Raw genomic sequence first — 16863 nt, forward strand, 5'->3', positions numbered from 1 at the left:
GTGACAAAGAAATGCTTTACATTTATATTACCCAGTATGGCATTTGCCTCTTTACCAGAAGCACAACAAAGAGCTGTATATTGCCTTGACTGTAGATCATTGTTCGTATTGCAGTGGCTCTGCCAGGCATTGTGCTTGGGACCATACAAGTAGTCCTCCCAGCCTGACCTTCAGCTGTGTTTCAAACACCAAGAACCCACTCTTGCAGACTTTACTCACACCCAAAACTCCATCTGAAGTTATGTTATGTAGTCCATCAGGAAAGCAGGGAATGAAACAGATGGTTTTCACTGAGACACCAGAGACTTGTAGTCTTAAGCAGCCAGTTTCTGCTCCTTCTCTATCTGGTCTCACTCAGATCAGCAGCAAGACAAAAAAGGCACACTTAAGAGATTTATAAAGCCTTGATATATCAGTGGCTGTCATTAAGCAAGTGACTAGTACCATCAATACGAGTTGGGTTTTTGTTTTTTAATAGTTTCATGAGCTTTGTAAAATACGACCAACAAGGCAGAGAAAACATTTCACTATTTGAATAGCTTCTCTATTACCACACAAGGACAGTCCAGTTACATGACTTAACTTGAAGGCTGGATGATTGGTTCTAGTTTCCAAGGAGCTACTTTCCATTACCCAAATCCCTCTTACTTTACAGCATGGAGTACAATCTGTTGACTCTCTCTTCAATTACTTTTTATATTGCTCTTTAAAAAGGAAACTGAGAAGTAAAAAGAAGCTAATTATGTGACCTGAACATCTTAAAAAGACAAGGGCGGGCCAAAGAAGTGTCTGCCAACCAAAAATGTTCCTGATCCTCTCAGCTCCTCAAGATATACAGCATTTTGTGCTGAGAAAACATCACATCGGGAAGGGACAAATGGATTTCTGCAGTGTCCAATCACCTTCCTCCCAAGGCACGCCAGAGCACATGCTCCTGTGGCTTCTGTTGCCTTCAGAAACACTTTAGGAGGTTTACAGTTCAAATTTCAGGTAGCAGTGAACATAATTATACAGATAACCATGAACGCTTTTCATCAGCCCACTCAGAGACCAAGCAGAGAACCTGCCAAGGCGGCTTGTCAAGAACAGGAATCAATTTGCATAAATTTAATTAAACTGCTTGCTTACTAATATTCTGTGACTCAGAGCTCCAGAACCTGAAAACAACAGCAGAACCAGTGAGGATACATAGGAACAAAGAGACTAGGCTAGTGCTAAATTACTGTCATAGGATACAAATTATATTTGTCAGGCTATATAATTTTATAAAAATATGCTAATGAGTGAATATAATGGAACTGGAATACGCTTCATGCAAAAGGTCTCTTGTAAGGTATGATTACAAAGCTTATACTCTACTGAGTATAATCATTCTATTTGTATAAATGTACCACTCGTGTATCTGAAACTAGAAATATGAAATATAACTCTGAGGGCCTATTGTAATTATGCAAAGTGTGGGCAATTAATGGTGGTTTGGAATCCTGATGACTCCCATTAACCAGGACAATTGTCTGCAGATGGCTCTGTTTTACCTGTAAGTCTTTCTGTATGTGTGTGTGCTGGCAAGTGGGCAATGAAGTCTTGCAGTGACATGTGATCATGTCACCTGAACTGGAATCCATCTTTAACCTGGTGCTTTTCCATTGAGAAGGAGGGGTTGGGAACCCAGAGAGGGACAAAACAGATTCCTGCCTTATGCAAAAGATATATAAAGGGGTGGAAGAGAACAAAGGTGGAGCTATCACGAAGAATCCCCTAGCTACCACCTGAGCTGGAACAAGAGCTGTACCAGGAGAAAGAATTGTGCCCAGGCCTGGAAGGTGTCCAGTCTGAGAAAGAACAAACAAACAGACAAACAAAAAAATCAACTTACTGAAGCATCTCTGAGGGTGAGATTATCTGTATTCACTTTGATTAGACATAGATTTGTGCATTTTATTTTATTTGCTTAGTGACTTACTTTGCCCTGTCTGTTACTACTTGGAACCACTTAAATCCTACTTTCTGTATTTAATAAAATCACTTTTTACTAATTAAGTCCGAGTATGTATTAATATCTGAGGGAGCAAACAACTGTGCATCTCTCTCTATCAGTGTTACAGAGGGAGAAGAATTTATGAGTTTACCCTGCATAAGCTTTATACAGTGTAAAATGGATTTATTTGGGTTTAGACCCCATTGGGAGTTGGGAATCTAGGTGTTAAAGACAAGCACGCTTCTGTTAGCTGCTTTCAGGTAAACCTGCAGATTTAGGGCAAATAATTCAGACCTTGGGTGTGTGTTGGAGCAGACGGGAGTGTCTGGCTCAGCAAGACAGGGTGCTGGAGTCCTGAGCTGGCAGGGAAGGCAGGGGCAGAAGTAGTCTTGGCACATCGGGTGGCAGCTCCCAAGAAGGTTTCTGTGATCCAACCCGTCACAGGATACACATTATATTTGTCAGCTATCTGGGGTCTTTGTAATCTGACATCAGCAGTAAGTGCTACATCTTAATAATACTACAATCCTTAAAGTAAAGAGTGGTTTAGAGATATTGATTTTTAAAATTAAAGACACCTTTAACATTCTGAATAAAGACTCAAAGATTACAGACCAAGATTTCAAAATTAGGAGCCTAAAGATCAAAAATTACTTCTGTAGATATACGGACACACGAGGATGTGGGTGCACATGTATAAGAGAAAGACTTACCTTATAAGCTTGCATTAGCATATGGATGACTCCCGGGGCACCATGGCACCAGTGGACTAGTCTATCTGTTTCATTGCTTAATGATGATGGATAGTTCCCAGATCTGAATTTTTTATGACGTACATAGTCAATGCTCGGTTTCACCAGCTCTGTCAGGGTCTCCTGATCCACATCTGAAACTGGCTAAGAACAAAATAATCACACATTAAAATGTAGTTCTTTACTCTATCCATTCGATTTTGCATACACAAAGACTCATACATAGAAAATTCCGTGTACAAATCTCAAAGCTCTTTATAAGCATTTCATTAATTTACCCTCACAATACCCTTATGAAAAGCAGTATTACCTCCTTTCTACAGATGGACAAATTGAGACACGTTGGGTGACTTACATCAAAGGGACCCAGGATGACTGTGACAGAACTGGAATAGAACACAAGTTTCCAGACTCCTAGACGTCTATCAATGCCTTAACATCAAAAAAGAGCACTTAAGCAGGAAGGCGGTTTGGTTATTTAAACTCACATTTGAAGACAAAAGATTTATAAGCCCAGTGTGGTTCTAAACCAATGGCCTAACTGTGTGAAATACAAACCTGGCATGTTTCCCCGAGGTGAGGTGTCCCTCATAAGGCAGCTATCAGAGTACTGTTGTGGCCAATGACCCATCTTGCTAAATGTTTATGAAGGTAAAGTATTTTCATCATAAATAAAGCTTCCTAAACCTATGGATAGCTGAAGAAAGTAAACAAACTGAGTGGCAGGATCTAACACAGTCAGCCCAACAGTTGGTTGGGAAGAATCACATCCAGAAAACAGATATCAAGGACCAGATTTTCAATATTTATTTAGGTGCCTAGTGTTGCAGAGAAGTACTTTTGAAAATCCTAGTAGGTGCATTTGTGAATCTTCAGGCACCTAAATATCTTTGAAAAATCTGGCCCAAAGAATGCTGTTCTTCCCCTAGATACTCCCCATGACTTCGCATTAATGTTAATAGGATTTACATTCTTGCCGTAGAGGAGAACATGCCCATTTCTAAGCGAAGTGCTGATACCAGTACCTTTATATTTAATTAGTAAACACATGGTGGGGTTTGCAGGTGTTCCTAATTAACATCCATCTCTCCTCCCACCTACTTTATGGAATTTTTCACAATAAGGCTCTATTCTTTTCAAAGCCCACACGATCTCTGAAATTCTTGAAAGCCTTGGGAGTAGCAGAGACCCAGTAATTGAGTCTGTGACAAGAAACACATCCGTCTTTTTAAATTATTGCCCACTGTGCTCAATTTTATTACAGTGCTTCTGCAGATCTGCATTTAATAGGACAGCACCCCGCTGCAATCACACTCCTAGAGCCAAAGGAGAAGACTTTAAGCATCTACAGATTTCAAATATGTTCACCTGGAAACTGCAATATCTATTTACTTTGTTTTTTCTTATGTCAGATGAGGAATGTTTACTTTGCTGGCCTAGTTAGTTATAAGTACCAAAGTCAGCTACTGTGCTATCAGTGGGGGACATTATTGTTTCACCATTAATCACAGGTACTTACATAAATCCATCAGCTCTCCATAAAAGCACAGAAATGTAGGGCTGGAAGGGACCTTGAGAGGTCATCTAATCCAGCCCCCTGCACTAAGGCAGGATTAAATAACTCTAGACCAGCAGATCTCAACTCATGGCCTAATCAGCATACAGCTGTGGCCCATGTGAAAGCCTCAGGGCTGTAACTATGGTTGGATGGGAGGGGCACCTGCCCAAGGCACTCAGCTAGTGAGGGGGAGAGGGTGCAAATTCATACTCAGCAGTGTCAGCCCCCTGCCCCCAGCAGGATCAGACCCAGTAGCATCAGTAGCACGAGACCAGGGTGCTCAGTGCCGCCTCCACTCCACAAGGATTGCAGGTCCAGTGACCCTGGCTGGAGCAGGTGCACTAGGACCACAATGGCAAGTGGGCAGGGCAGGAGGCACAGCTGAGCTACCTGCTGTGGAGTTAAGAGACAATGGGCATGGGGGTGTGAGGCAGAAAGGTCAGGGGCTAGGGCTGCAGAAGGAGGTTGCAGCTGATGCTTAGGGAACTGGTGGCTAGGGGCAGTCCCTGGATGAGGGGCTAGATATTAAGGCACAGTCTCTAGGTGGGGAGCTAGGTGCATGGAAGGCAGTCCCTGGGTTTGGGGCCGGGTGCTGGAGAAGACAGTCCCTAGAGGGGATGTTCTGCCCTGAACAGGGCGCCCTGTCTCTGCAGGGCAGGTATGTGTGCCAGCATATTGCTGGGGGTCTAGATACTGGGGAGGCACTCCACACCATGCAGGGCTCCCCATTTTTACAGGCAGGTTCCACAGCTGCGCTTTCCGGGTACTCAGCCCAGCCACACCACCAGCAGCAGCACAGAAGTGAGGGGGGAAATACACATTACGGGATGGAAACAGTTGCAAACTGGGAAGTTGACCCCATGCTCCCAGTCACCCTGGCACAACTTGTTTCAGCCCCATCATGCATTGCCAAAGCTTCCCAAAAGACAGTGCATTGGATGGTGAAGAGTTGCACACTGGGATACCCACTCGTGGTGCACCGCACTCTGCATAGATACAATGCGCTGACATAAGGAGACAAACCTGCGTGCATACAAGCGTTTTAATAACTGTGGTGGCTGAATGCTGAAGTAATTAAGGCCAACATAATTCTGTAGTGTAGACATGGCCTTAGACACACAGTCTCAAGTTGTGCACAGGGGGAGTGTAACCACTGGACCATCTTTTGATTGTGCCAGCAGTGTGTACTCCTTGTCCCATCTCAGTGCAATTGTATCCTCATGCACAGATACACCTGCAGAGTCAGACTTTTTACACCTTTCTTTCCTTGCTTGTGCTCCCATTTAGGTCTGTGCAAAATCAAGTCCTTTAATTTAAGCTGACCTTTCTTTTAAAGTTAAGAGCCCGTGATAAGACACGTGTTTCTACAGAATGTTGTTTCACTCAGACCACAAGAATGGCAGCAAGTTAGTAACTGGGAAAAATTACTATCCTTAGCACAGATACAGCATAAACTAAAAAAGAACCAGCAGAGCCCCCTACAGTAGACACAACCTATGCTGACAGGAGTTTCTCTGTTGGCATAGTAACACCACCTCACCAAGCAACATTTGCTATTCCAACTTAAGCACTCTTCCATTGGCACAGTTGTGTCTGTTCTGGGGGCTTCACTGGCATAGCAACGTTAGCTACAGGGGACTGTCTTTCCATGCCTCTGAACGACACAGCTATGCCAGCAGAATTTTGTAGTATAGACCTGGCCTGAAATCATAAGCTCTCTGGGAGAAGGACTGTCTTTTTGTTCTGTTTTGCTCAGGACCAAGCAAAATGGGCCAGTACAAATAATAAATAGAGTAGTTATCAAAGACACGATCTTACTAATTAGCTAAGAACTGTTAGATGGAAGAAAAAAGAGTTTATTTAATGATTAGAGGAGGGGACATGGCCTTGAGATTCCTGGCTCATATCTGCCCTGACTCGCTGCTACTTAACACTACTAGCTGGATGAACCAAGGCACAGAAGTAGGTACAATAATACTTACTAACCTCACAGTGGTGTTGCAAGGAACTGTTTGTAAAGGGTTAGAGATCCTCAGATCACAGGCAGTAAGTAGGAAGTAGCTTTATAATTAAAGAAACAAAAAACTCCGAAGTTCTTTGCCAAAAAGTTCTCTTAGTATTGGCAAAAACCCACATATCTTGTTCCTTCTGCAGGAAGTGACTAAACTCTGAGTGAGTCACAACATTTAATGGACAATGAAAAGGCATAAACCTAATAATGTACAAGTAAGTTTTGTGGTAATTGTCAAAAGCAGCAATCGTACAGAGGAAGAAATTACAATTCTGCCTAGATTTATGATCAGAGTAGTTGCCACTTACAACCAGCAGTATTTGACAGAATTATTTCTGTTAATTAACCATCTGAAACAGCAAAGAAAGAGGAAAGGGTTGGAAAGAGTTGGTATTTTCCTAAGAGAGGGCATGTTATCAGGAGGGTCAATGAGCAGATAAGAAACTTGATATTACCCAAGGCAGAACAAAGACTGCCAGCACCTTTGGAAAATAGAGCAAGGGAGATAAATTAGACTTTGCAGCCCTATAGCCACAATGTTGTACAATGACATTTGCTGAAATTATTTCCAGTTCTCATCACTAATATGAAGATGAGGCATGTTCTGCTTGTCTTCAAATGTCAGCTTCGCCTTTGAGAGTCACTGTGGGACCTGGGAGGGATGGCATTTCAGGAGCATGAAAAAGGGACAGTACAGAGGACAGCAAGTTGGTTAAGGGCAACAGGAAGGGCAGTGTTGTGGGCAACAACCCAAGGGAGTGGGGTACATCAGAATAAACCAGGCTAGAAATCAACAGGATGAAGGTGCTTGAGAAAATGTAGTTTTATGGAGTTGGGAGATGGTGGAAAATGTACTCAAAGCGGTTGTTGGTGTAAGCGAGATCAGGGAAAGGGCAACGGAGGCATTTCTGACAGCAAGTTCAATGCTGTGAATAGGCAAAACAGGTGAGAGAAATTATAACTGAAGATTAAGAGCCAAGAGCTAATTTGGAGGAGTGAGGGTCAAGAGGGACCTTTAACATGCACAATAAAGCCCTCAATAAGATTCAGACATTACTAAGTTTTAGGGACCATTATGTTAAGTGAATGAAACTAACTACTGTCTCATACAAAAGAACCTCACCTTGGAACACTAGTTTACCTACCTGCATTAGCATGTAATAGATCCCAGCCACACCGTGGGCTGCTCCAATGTACTGCTTCCTGTGCCATTGGTACAACAGAGGGCAGCGTTCAGTCTTGCGTTCCTCCTTTGAGAAGTTTTTACCCGACTCAATAATGGCATCTACCACCTAATGTTGAAAAACAACCACCACCACTTGCCATGAATATCGCTTTCATTTATTCAGAGAGGACTACTTTACAAAGAATTGTAAGACACAATGCTAGAGAGAATGTATTAAAGAATATGAGGCAATATACAAGTCTACCTCTGCACTACAAAATATCCTAAGACTTTTAAGTGTCAGAAAAACTACAATTTTTCTGTACAAGAAAAAGCTCTAACCTTCATTTGCCCTCCCTCCCTTGTGCATGTGTATTATAATAGTCTTTAATTACATAGTCACATACTATTTTTTCCAAAGGCTCCCTGCCTCATTTGGTACACAGGATAACCCTGTGCTGAGATCAACAGGGTTGTGTAATGAAGGAGGCTGTTATGTGTAGGTCACGTGCCTCATTTGTTGCAGAAGTTGGAAGGTGTGTAGTGAATGAGGCAGGGGATGCAGAAACAGAAAGGATGGGCTCAAGGTTAAGACAGTTGAATGCAGTCCTGAAGAATTCTCTTCTAACCCTTAACTAAGATAACCTTAATTCTGGCATTTCCTAACTTTTGAGTGCCTGACTTTGAAACCTTAATCATATTCTTTTAACATAGCTTTTGTGTGTGTAATTTCCTAGGGCTTTTTTTGTTTTTTAAATAAAACTGGGGGAGGGTGGAGAGGGGGGATTCCATCATACGGATACCCACATGGGTATTCATCAACAGGGTTGGAATCTTTAGAGCCAACACATAGACCTCTGCCACTTGAGCTAAGGGAGTAACTGATAGCAGCAGTAGGTGTGAGGGATAAGACTCTTTGCTAGGGGGTTTCAGACATTTCCTGACAACAAAGGAATGGAGAGACTCAAGAATACTCAGTTCCATTCCAGACTTTAGAGGGGTATGTTCTGTAGTAGGCATAAACTTTTCTGGTAATTCCCCACCCCGATCCCAGCATGTCCCCTTCTGCTCAGTCCCCTCCAGCCAGCCCCACCCTGGCTCCGTATTCAGTCCCAGATTCTTCACCAGTCAGTCCCAGTTCCCCTTGCTTGTTTCCTTATCTGATCAGTCTCTCTCCCTCACTGTGGCCTCTAGTCCCCCCTGCCCGCTCCCATTGGGCTCTTCACCCAATCTCACTGTCTCACCATCTCCACTCAGGTCATCGCCAACTAGTCCTAGTGCTCTCCACACCGCTCCCAGCTCCTCAGCACGTCTCCCCTCCACCCTCCCCTTCTTTCCCACTGGTTCTCAGTCTCAGCTCCTCCCCCAGTCTCAGTCTCTCCCACACATACTGACCCCCAAAGGTACAGCTTGGAAGAGTTATAAGCAACTGAAAACAGTCTTACAATGGGAAGTATCAAGCAATCTTAATAAGCAGTGCTTCCAGCCCCACCCCTATAATTAAGGTTTTGTTTAAAAGTATAAAATTTTAAACATTCAGTTATATACTTAAGCACTGCTTTTGCTGTAGAAGAATTCACAAATTCTATATCCTCTTTCCTTTCATTATATGGATTACTAAAGAAACAAGTTAGAGTGACAAGTGAAGTCCTTCATGGCTAAGAGCTAAACAGAGAGGACCTGTTTCTGACCTCATGTTGATATAAGTTAGAAGTAACTTTACTGAAGTTATAAGAAGGTAAATAAAAGCAGAATCAGGTCCCAAGCGTTTCTTCTCACTAAACTACCCCATGAATGCTATTTTGGAGGCTAGATGGAAGTTTACTTAACATTTTCTTTCCTATATTTGAAGTGAAGAAACAGATATGATTCTACCTCAAAGACACCATAGTACCTGGCAATATAAAGTTTCCTACTGTAGTAAGATGAGGCCCTGAAACAAACTTTTGTGTCAGAGGCCCAGACTGAGGCCTGAAGCCTGAACCAAAGTACTTCCAGGCATTGCTAAGCAAAAGCTGGGCTGTGAGCCAGAGGCAGGCCTCACTCACAGAAGTTGGTGTGATGAGGTTTGTTAGAAGCAGGTGCATTCACATATAAGTGCTAATAAGAGGAACTTGTGCCAAGATGGCACCTGGACAGCCCAATACAAGGACATTCCATAGACATAACAAGGAACAGGCAGGTGCATCTTAAAGACAGGGTCAAAAGGACAGCATGATTGATAGATCTGTTTGTCTGAAACAACATGATCAAAGGGGGAAACAGCACCCTAATGAGCCAAGAGGCTGTACCTCAATATTTCTGTAGGGATGAGTAAACTGTATAAGAGTAGGTCCCGGAGTGCGTATCTTTGTCTGGCTTAGGGGGTAGTGGAAAGTCCCACCACTGACTGAGCCGATCTATTGCCAGGGGGCACATATTCGTAGTATGTCTTGTACAGTCTACGGAAAACTATTACTGTGCTTTGTTTGACAATAAACCTGGCTCGGGTTCCTCTGCACCTTACTAGAGTCTGTGGTCTTCAGGGGTTCTCTCTGGGTCTACTGTGTCAGCTATCTGTGCAGAACTGGCGCAGCACACGCACGCAGCCGACTGTTATCATTGAACAAGAGAGAGCACCACACCAATAGCTACTGACAACACCTACCTCTTTGATAATAGACTGAGGTACAGTGTCTGGACCAATTTCTGTATTCAAATAGAGCAAAGCATATAGGTAACCTGCTCTGCCATAAAGAAGCTCATCTGGAAGTTCAGAGTCTGTGCTTATGACTGTTCTCTGGAGCTGCAAAAGCCTGGGTCAAAAAACAAAAAGAAAAGAAAAGCTGTACCTTCTCATTAGGACATACTAGAGTTCTCCTTCTGTGTATGGTATGTTACCCAATCCAATCAAGGGGCAATGAGAGCTTGCTAAAAATGTCTCACACATTTTGTTTTTGGCTCAGGGAATGTAATCAGAACAGACTTTCTCCTATGGCAGTTTCTGATTATTTAATGATAATGCTTTGTGCAATCATAGCATTTTTCATCTGCAAATCCCAAACTGAAGGTGGGGAAGTATTATATCTCCATTTCAGATGGGGAAACTGAGGCTCAGAACCATTAAGTGACCCGCCCAAGGTCACAACACAAGACAGTGGCAGGCTCAGAAACAGAACCCAAAATCTCCAGACTCTCAGCTTTGTGCTCAATCCACTAGCTTTCAGCTGCCCCTAAAATCATTTGCAGTTTATCGACCTGCTGCACTTTAAAAAAGCTTCATATACTATGAAAACTTTGCTTTTCAACCACTGTTTTTCAGCAGTGCACCTTGACACTCTTGACAAAGAATAATTCACCTTACAACACCCATGGGAGGTAGGCAATTACTTGATGGCAAACAGACACAGAGTGCAACTTGTCAGAGGTCACATGGCAAATGAGTGGCAGAGGTCGGAATACAACCCAGGAGATTTCTCTGATTTGGGAATAAAATTTGCAGTTACCAAACAACCAGACCATCCTGGGCCTTTAACACTCTAAAATCCCAACTTCAATGTTACTGATGACGCAAATAATTGACAAAAGGATAGCTTAAAATTTCAAATAGCCACCAACTGATGGGCCAAAATGTGAAATTCTAATAAAAAGAAGTCTGTGGGAATTTTGCCTGAATAAGAATCTCAGGATTTGGCCCATCATTTGGAAGTAAAAAAAAATGTAGCATCAAATGCTTGACAAGGACTTGCTATTTTACTAAAGTGCTTTGTTTGACTTTAGGGACTTTTTATGGGGTCAGATTGACAGCCCCAGGGAGTGAAACCCTCAATCCACCCACAAAGAAGGTACAGCACGGGAAGGCAGCTGCAGCACAACCTGCCTCAATCCTGAAATGGGAGAGGGAGGATCAGTTTCTGTGCCAGCTCAATCCTGTCTTCTCTGTAGAATTGCCCAGAAGGTGCCAGTTAGTTGAAACTCGTGTGTGTGTGTGTTTAATTTGAATATGACCATCTGTCCCCGGATTTAGACCGAAACCTCAATTCACATAGCCAACAACCAACCACCTTTGATAACTATAGCTCGTGCTGGATCTGAACCAGTGATCTGAAAGGGTCTTGCTTTGGTCTCACTACTAACAATCAATTTTTTTTTTTAAAAAGGCTTTAATTATTAACACCCTTTGATACATCAATGATATCTCAGATTTAAAACTCATATTAAACTGTTTTCTTTTTTAAAATTGCAAATATTAAATTTGAGCATAAAAAGGTCTTCATATGACAGCACTGCATGACCAGCTACAAGGAAAAAACTGAAGAGGAAAGGAACAAAAAAAAAAAAAAAAAATCACAAATAGTTGCACTATTCATACTATACCAATCACTTGGGTATCTGAGTGTACATATACACACACCCTTAAAAAAAGGGAACAGACACCTAAAACTAATTACATTTTAATGTTTTCTCCTGAAGATAATTTTCAAGCAAAGGCTAATCAGAAAATCTACTGCTCTTAATCTTATTTCACAGAGACTTTATTTTCATGCTTTGTGAAAACAATGTTACTACAATTGCATCCAGAAGGGTATCTGACAATAAGATTTACTCTAACATAAGAGCAGTCTGTTTTAAAAAACAAACAAATGGATATTCATATCAAAGCGGCTGCAGAAATTAATCTCGCTGGGATCCTGGATTAGAAACAGACTGATTAAACTTCTCAATATAAAAACTGTAATGGAAATACGAAAGTGGAGCCAGTTCTCAAGAGTTAAACTGCAAATTCTAGCACAGTAAGGTATACAGGCAGAATGCTAACAGGTGCAGTTGTGGTGCCAAATGGAAACCGCACAGCACACCGCTTCTTATAATCCCCAGTGGTATATCAAGGATTGGAAAGCCTCCAAAAAGGCTCTGGATCAAAATTTCCCAGTACATAGGTATAAAAGACAGATATCTGTTTGGTGGAAAGCAAGAGCACTTTTCCCAAGCCAGCGTTATTGAAATATGAAACCTCCGGCAATCACTTATTAAAATACTGGCCTTTGATTGTATATAAAGGGATCCTGAGTAAATGTACAGTCTTTTCCACTATCATCAGACACTTACTTTGTGATGCACTCCTTAGACTCACTGTCAATCTTTAGTTTGTGGTACACTACTGCCCCTACTGCAAGGGGTCCAGCATCACCACAGAGAAAAGTAACCCTTCGTCCAGTCAGATTACGAAGAATTCTCTTCACATAATCCAGGGATCGCTGCAAGTACTTCTGGTCTCTTGTGACGCGGTATAGTTGTAGGTATAAAAGGGCTATGCCTAGAACAACCATCGACAAACAAAAACAGAACAAGAAGATATATCCTTTTCTTTCCACTTAAATGGCATTTTTCCAATTACCTCTTTCTCCTTCCCTCTGAATCAGTGCCCCAGAATGTTAGAAGATACCTGTGCTGTTAACAAGATGTAAAATCAAGGCTCTGACCACTAGTATCTGTTACAGATCACAGGAAAAAAGCAAAAGGCATCAAGCCCAGTGTCCTGATTATGTTTCAATTTGGATAACTACAATGGCCTAATTTTATTTATTTAGTCTTTTAAAAGACTAGAACTCAATTAGAGTCACCCAATAGTGAATCATCAGCACTTCAGAAGAATTTAGGCTCAATATGCCTGTGTATACACAAATACAGTACACACATTATATAATAAAATGAATCCTTCACTGCACGTGTAATTTGTTTTAAACAGAGCACTCTGATGCACTCTTTGGCTGTTATGAAATGTCAAGTGTTCAGGCTGTCAATGCTGTATAAGACTTACATATATTCCAGTCAGACAACTTAAAAGAACTATCATTAAGGTGCTTTAAATGTAACTACAGCTTTTTCATCCTCCTACAAAGAAGTCTTCTACTGTAATAGCAACATGAAAGGTGTCAGACTGCACTGCTGTTTGAACTTAGAAAAAAAAATTTATATAAGCTAAAAAATATGATCACGGGTGAAATTCAGTGGAAGGCCCACTTAAACCCCGTACAGAGACTACACTGGGAGATCAGTGGTGGAAGGCTGTACAGGGATGCCTGCACATCCCCTATCCACCATAGAAAGCTTCTCCATAACAACATCCCTGAATAGCTGGCACAGAAGACCATAGTGAGGGTGGGCTTCAGAGCCACACTTACACTGGTTCAGTGGCCCCAGTACCTCTATGCAGTTGGTGTAGAGGGCCTGTGGCTACTATCCCAGCCCATGGGCTAGAATAGTACCATCGTGCGTGGGGGGGGGAGGGCACTGCACTGCGGCCCAGTGTTGTGGGGACTGATTGGATTTTTACAACCACTCTCCTCTTCACACACAGAGTCCAAATACTTGGGCTTTATGAAGAGGGAGTGGATTTTAAATCACAGGGCCCAGTTCTGCAAATCCTTACTTGTTTACTAGCCCTTACAATGGATTCACTGAGATTACCTGAATAATTAAGTACAACTCACAGGAACAAGGGAGTGCAGGATCTGGCCCTAATACATTGCCAATTCTTACATCAGTTTCATGTTGATTGCATCTCTTTGTTATTATGCACCAACAACACACCCTATACATCACAAGATTTTAAACAAGCTTTTATGAAGTATATTCCCAGGTGCATTACTGTTTACCATTTATGCTATTTGTTACTCTTGGCACTTGTCACAGCTTGAGCAGAGAAACCAGAGTGGTTATTTTCAGTGTTGGTGTCACTTTCCAGTTTTCATATACTGGCACAATGCTGAAAATGGATAAGTTTGGGAAAAAATCCTTTTCGCTGTAGTATTTAAAAACAAAGTCATGGGAAACATTCCTTCTCAGATTAAATTTTGTAAAAGCTTTAAAAATAAATAAATAAATAAATAAATAAATAAATAAAATCTACATTTTGGGTTACTGCAGTTGACAGGCCCCTTCAGAATAGCAAAAATACCTTCCATTACATTGCATTACCTAACTATCTTGTTGTTCCAGCTAATGGAGAGTTTGTTTCTTTTATTCTATGACTCATTTCATTACACTTGAGTTGTTTAGTCATAACACCTCTCTCGTCAATCACTGAATGTCAGAACACTGCTCTGCTAGAATTCTTTTAAAACGTCAGTGTGAAAATTGCCTGCTTTCACTCAAGCAACACAAAATTACTCCCATTTTTAGACTTTAAAATAAACTCATACAAACTGCCGGTTGTCTACAACTTCTCTACACATGCACCCACAGCACCATCTGTATAGAACATTCAGCTTCCCTCCTAGGGCCATCAGGAAGAAAGAAAAGTGAAATGCTGCACCTCCATGTCCAGAATTAAATCCTTTCAAAATCCTCTTTTCCCAATCCAACCTTTCATGTACCCACACGACATGAAGGTAACAGAATGACTCCTCTCAGGAAAAACGGCAAACATGATGTACTACAAGCATTACTGTCCGCAGATTGACCTGGGCAGGGCACAAAGAGTGATCCCACTGTAGAAAGAGCATAGCACTTATGGGTATGTCTACATAGCATTTTGGCATGACCCTCCCAACTGGGATCGATGGACTTGGACTAGCGAGACTTGCGCTAGTGCTCTAAAACTAGCTGTACAGACAGCTCTTTGAAGTTGCAGCTCAGGCTGGAGCTGGGGCTCTGAAGCCTAGGGCGGGGTGTGAATTCAGAGCCTGAGCTCCAGCATGAGCCGCAACTTCAAAGCTGTCTACATGGCAATTTTTAGAGCAATAGCGCGAGCCCTGCTCCCACTCACTCCAAAACACCACACACACACATACCCAAAGAGGCCATGACGGAGAAGTCTTCTGGCAACTAGAAGAGCTATACCCAGGTTAATTAGAACAATCAACCCTGATGACTGCATTCTTTGCCATGAGGATCAGGCTGGTTAATTCAAATTTGGTTCTTGCACTTGCATAGCACTTTTCATTTTCAAAGCAACTTCACAACATTCACTTATCAATCTCTGTGACACTCATGCAGTGATTTGTCCAGCTCCACACAGAAAAGTGTGGAAGTCAGAGCAAGTAATCCAGAGTCCTGGGTGCAAGAACATGCCCCTCTCACCCTCCTGGTTTTAGAGCTGTTTTGCCATCAGCTGAGTCATGAAACACAATTCAACTTAGTGGAACAACGTGAAAATATTGTGTGTCAGTAAAACATTTTTAAAACAAAAATATGCTAACTCATCTTCGAAGATACACTCTGTTTGCACAGTCAGACTCTTCAAGTACAGAAACCAATTCTCTCTCTTAGGGCCAGATCCAATGACCATTACATTCAATGGGCATCCTTCCACTAACATGGACAGGCAAGGGACCCAGACCCTCCTAGATTATAGCTTGCATAGACTTACCATAAGTTTATGATACAATTGCCATTTCTGTCAGAACACAAAACCCTCGCACCAGAGTGGAAACCATCAGGGGCCCCAATAACTCACTCAGTTAACTGAAAGTGTTCTATTCAGATCCTAGACTTCTCACCTGTCCAGCCAGTATATGCAGAGCAGTCGTGTGGGTCTGCTGTCTTTAGCCCTTCTTCCATTTGCTGCAGCAGGTCTCTGATTTTACTCTGGATCCGTCTTGTGAACTGAGAACTGATCTGAAACCAGGACAGAGAAATTTAAGGAGAGGGGAGTGAAAAAAATTCAAACTGACTTGGAAAAACCACGCCCGAATTTTTCTAATGTTTTGGCCAGTTAGACTGTACGCAGCACATAAGCAGTGGGTAGCTGGTCCTTAGTGTCCTCATGCAGTTTATAGGCCTTAGCCTAAGAGGAAAAACATTTTTATCTAGTCACGCTTGCATATGAATATTAAAATAAAGCTCTTTTAACAGCCCTTCATGTAAACTTAAAGAATTATATAGATGCCGTGGTATTAATAGTGTTTGTTTTTTAATAATAACTCTATGAACTTACATACTGCCTTTCATCTAAGGTAAGGTCTATAAACTTACATCAGTATAACTACCTCACTCTGGGGTGTGAAAAAGCCACACCTTTGAGCAACACTGTTATGTCAACCTAACCCCGGTGTAGACAGCACTATGTTGACTGGAGGGCTTCTCCCATCAATATAGGTATTGCCTTTCGCAGAGGTAGGTTAACTATGCCCAAAGGAGAAGCTCTGCCGTTGGCGTAATAGCACCTTCGCTGAAGAGGTGTGACTATGCCCCTACAATGTTTTAAGTGCAGACCCGCCCTGAGGATCTTAAAAGCACTAAACAAACTACCTACCTCACAAGAGTAGTGTTAGAAGTATATTCAGTTTAAAAGTGGGTAAATAAAAGCAAACAGAGGTTAAGAGAATTGCCCTCCAACACTCAAGAAGCCAGAGTGAACTCAAACATGAACAGAACCCAGAAGCCCTGATTACTAGGTCCCTGCTCTAATCATTA

General features: G+C 42.0%; 2 protein-coding genes across 4 annotated transcripts in view; both read right to left on the reverse strand.

Annotated features, from left to right (window-relative positions):
• The window catches only part of EGFR (epidermal growth factor receptor), a 516130-nt gene that overhangs the window by 160907 nt on the left and 338360 nt on the right, over positions 1-16863 (reverse strand). The gene's annotated exons all lie outside the window — the stretch shown is intronic.
• LANCL2 (LanC like glutathione S-transferase 2) overlaps positions 1-16863 on the reverse strand; it is a 55694-nt gene that overhangs the window by 12591 nt on the left and 26240 nt on the right. For 2 of the 3 annotated variants that reach the window (XR_012655249.1, XM_032793481.2), the window contains exons 2-6: positions 15948-16065; positions 12553-12760; positions 10112-10259; positions 7445-7591; positions 2692-2874 (exon numbers count right to left, since the gene is read on the reverse strand). Coding sequence is in view for 1 of the 3 variants with exons in the window: in XM_032793481.2 (XP_032649372.1) it covers positions 2692-2874; positions 7445-7591; positions 10112-10259; positions 12553-12760; positions 15948-16065 (804 nt within the window). In the remaining 2 variants the exon portion in view is untranslated. Of the gene's footprint in view, positions 1-219; positions 1833-2691; positions 2875-7444; positions 7592-10111; positions 10260-12552; positions 12761-15947; positions 16066-16863 lie in introns of all 3 variants that reach the window. The other variant, XR_012655248.1, reaches the window with a different exon arrangement.

This window comes from Chelonoidis abingdonii, chromosome 2 (assembly GCF_003597395.2).
Source record: "Chelonoidis abingdonii isolate Lonesome George chromosome 2, CheloAbing_2.0, whole genome shotgun sequence".
Taxonomy (NCBI): domain Eukaryota; kingdom Metazoa; phylum Chordata; order Testudines; family Testudinidae; genus Chelonoidis; species Chelonoidis abingdonii.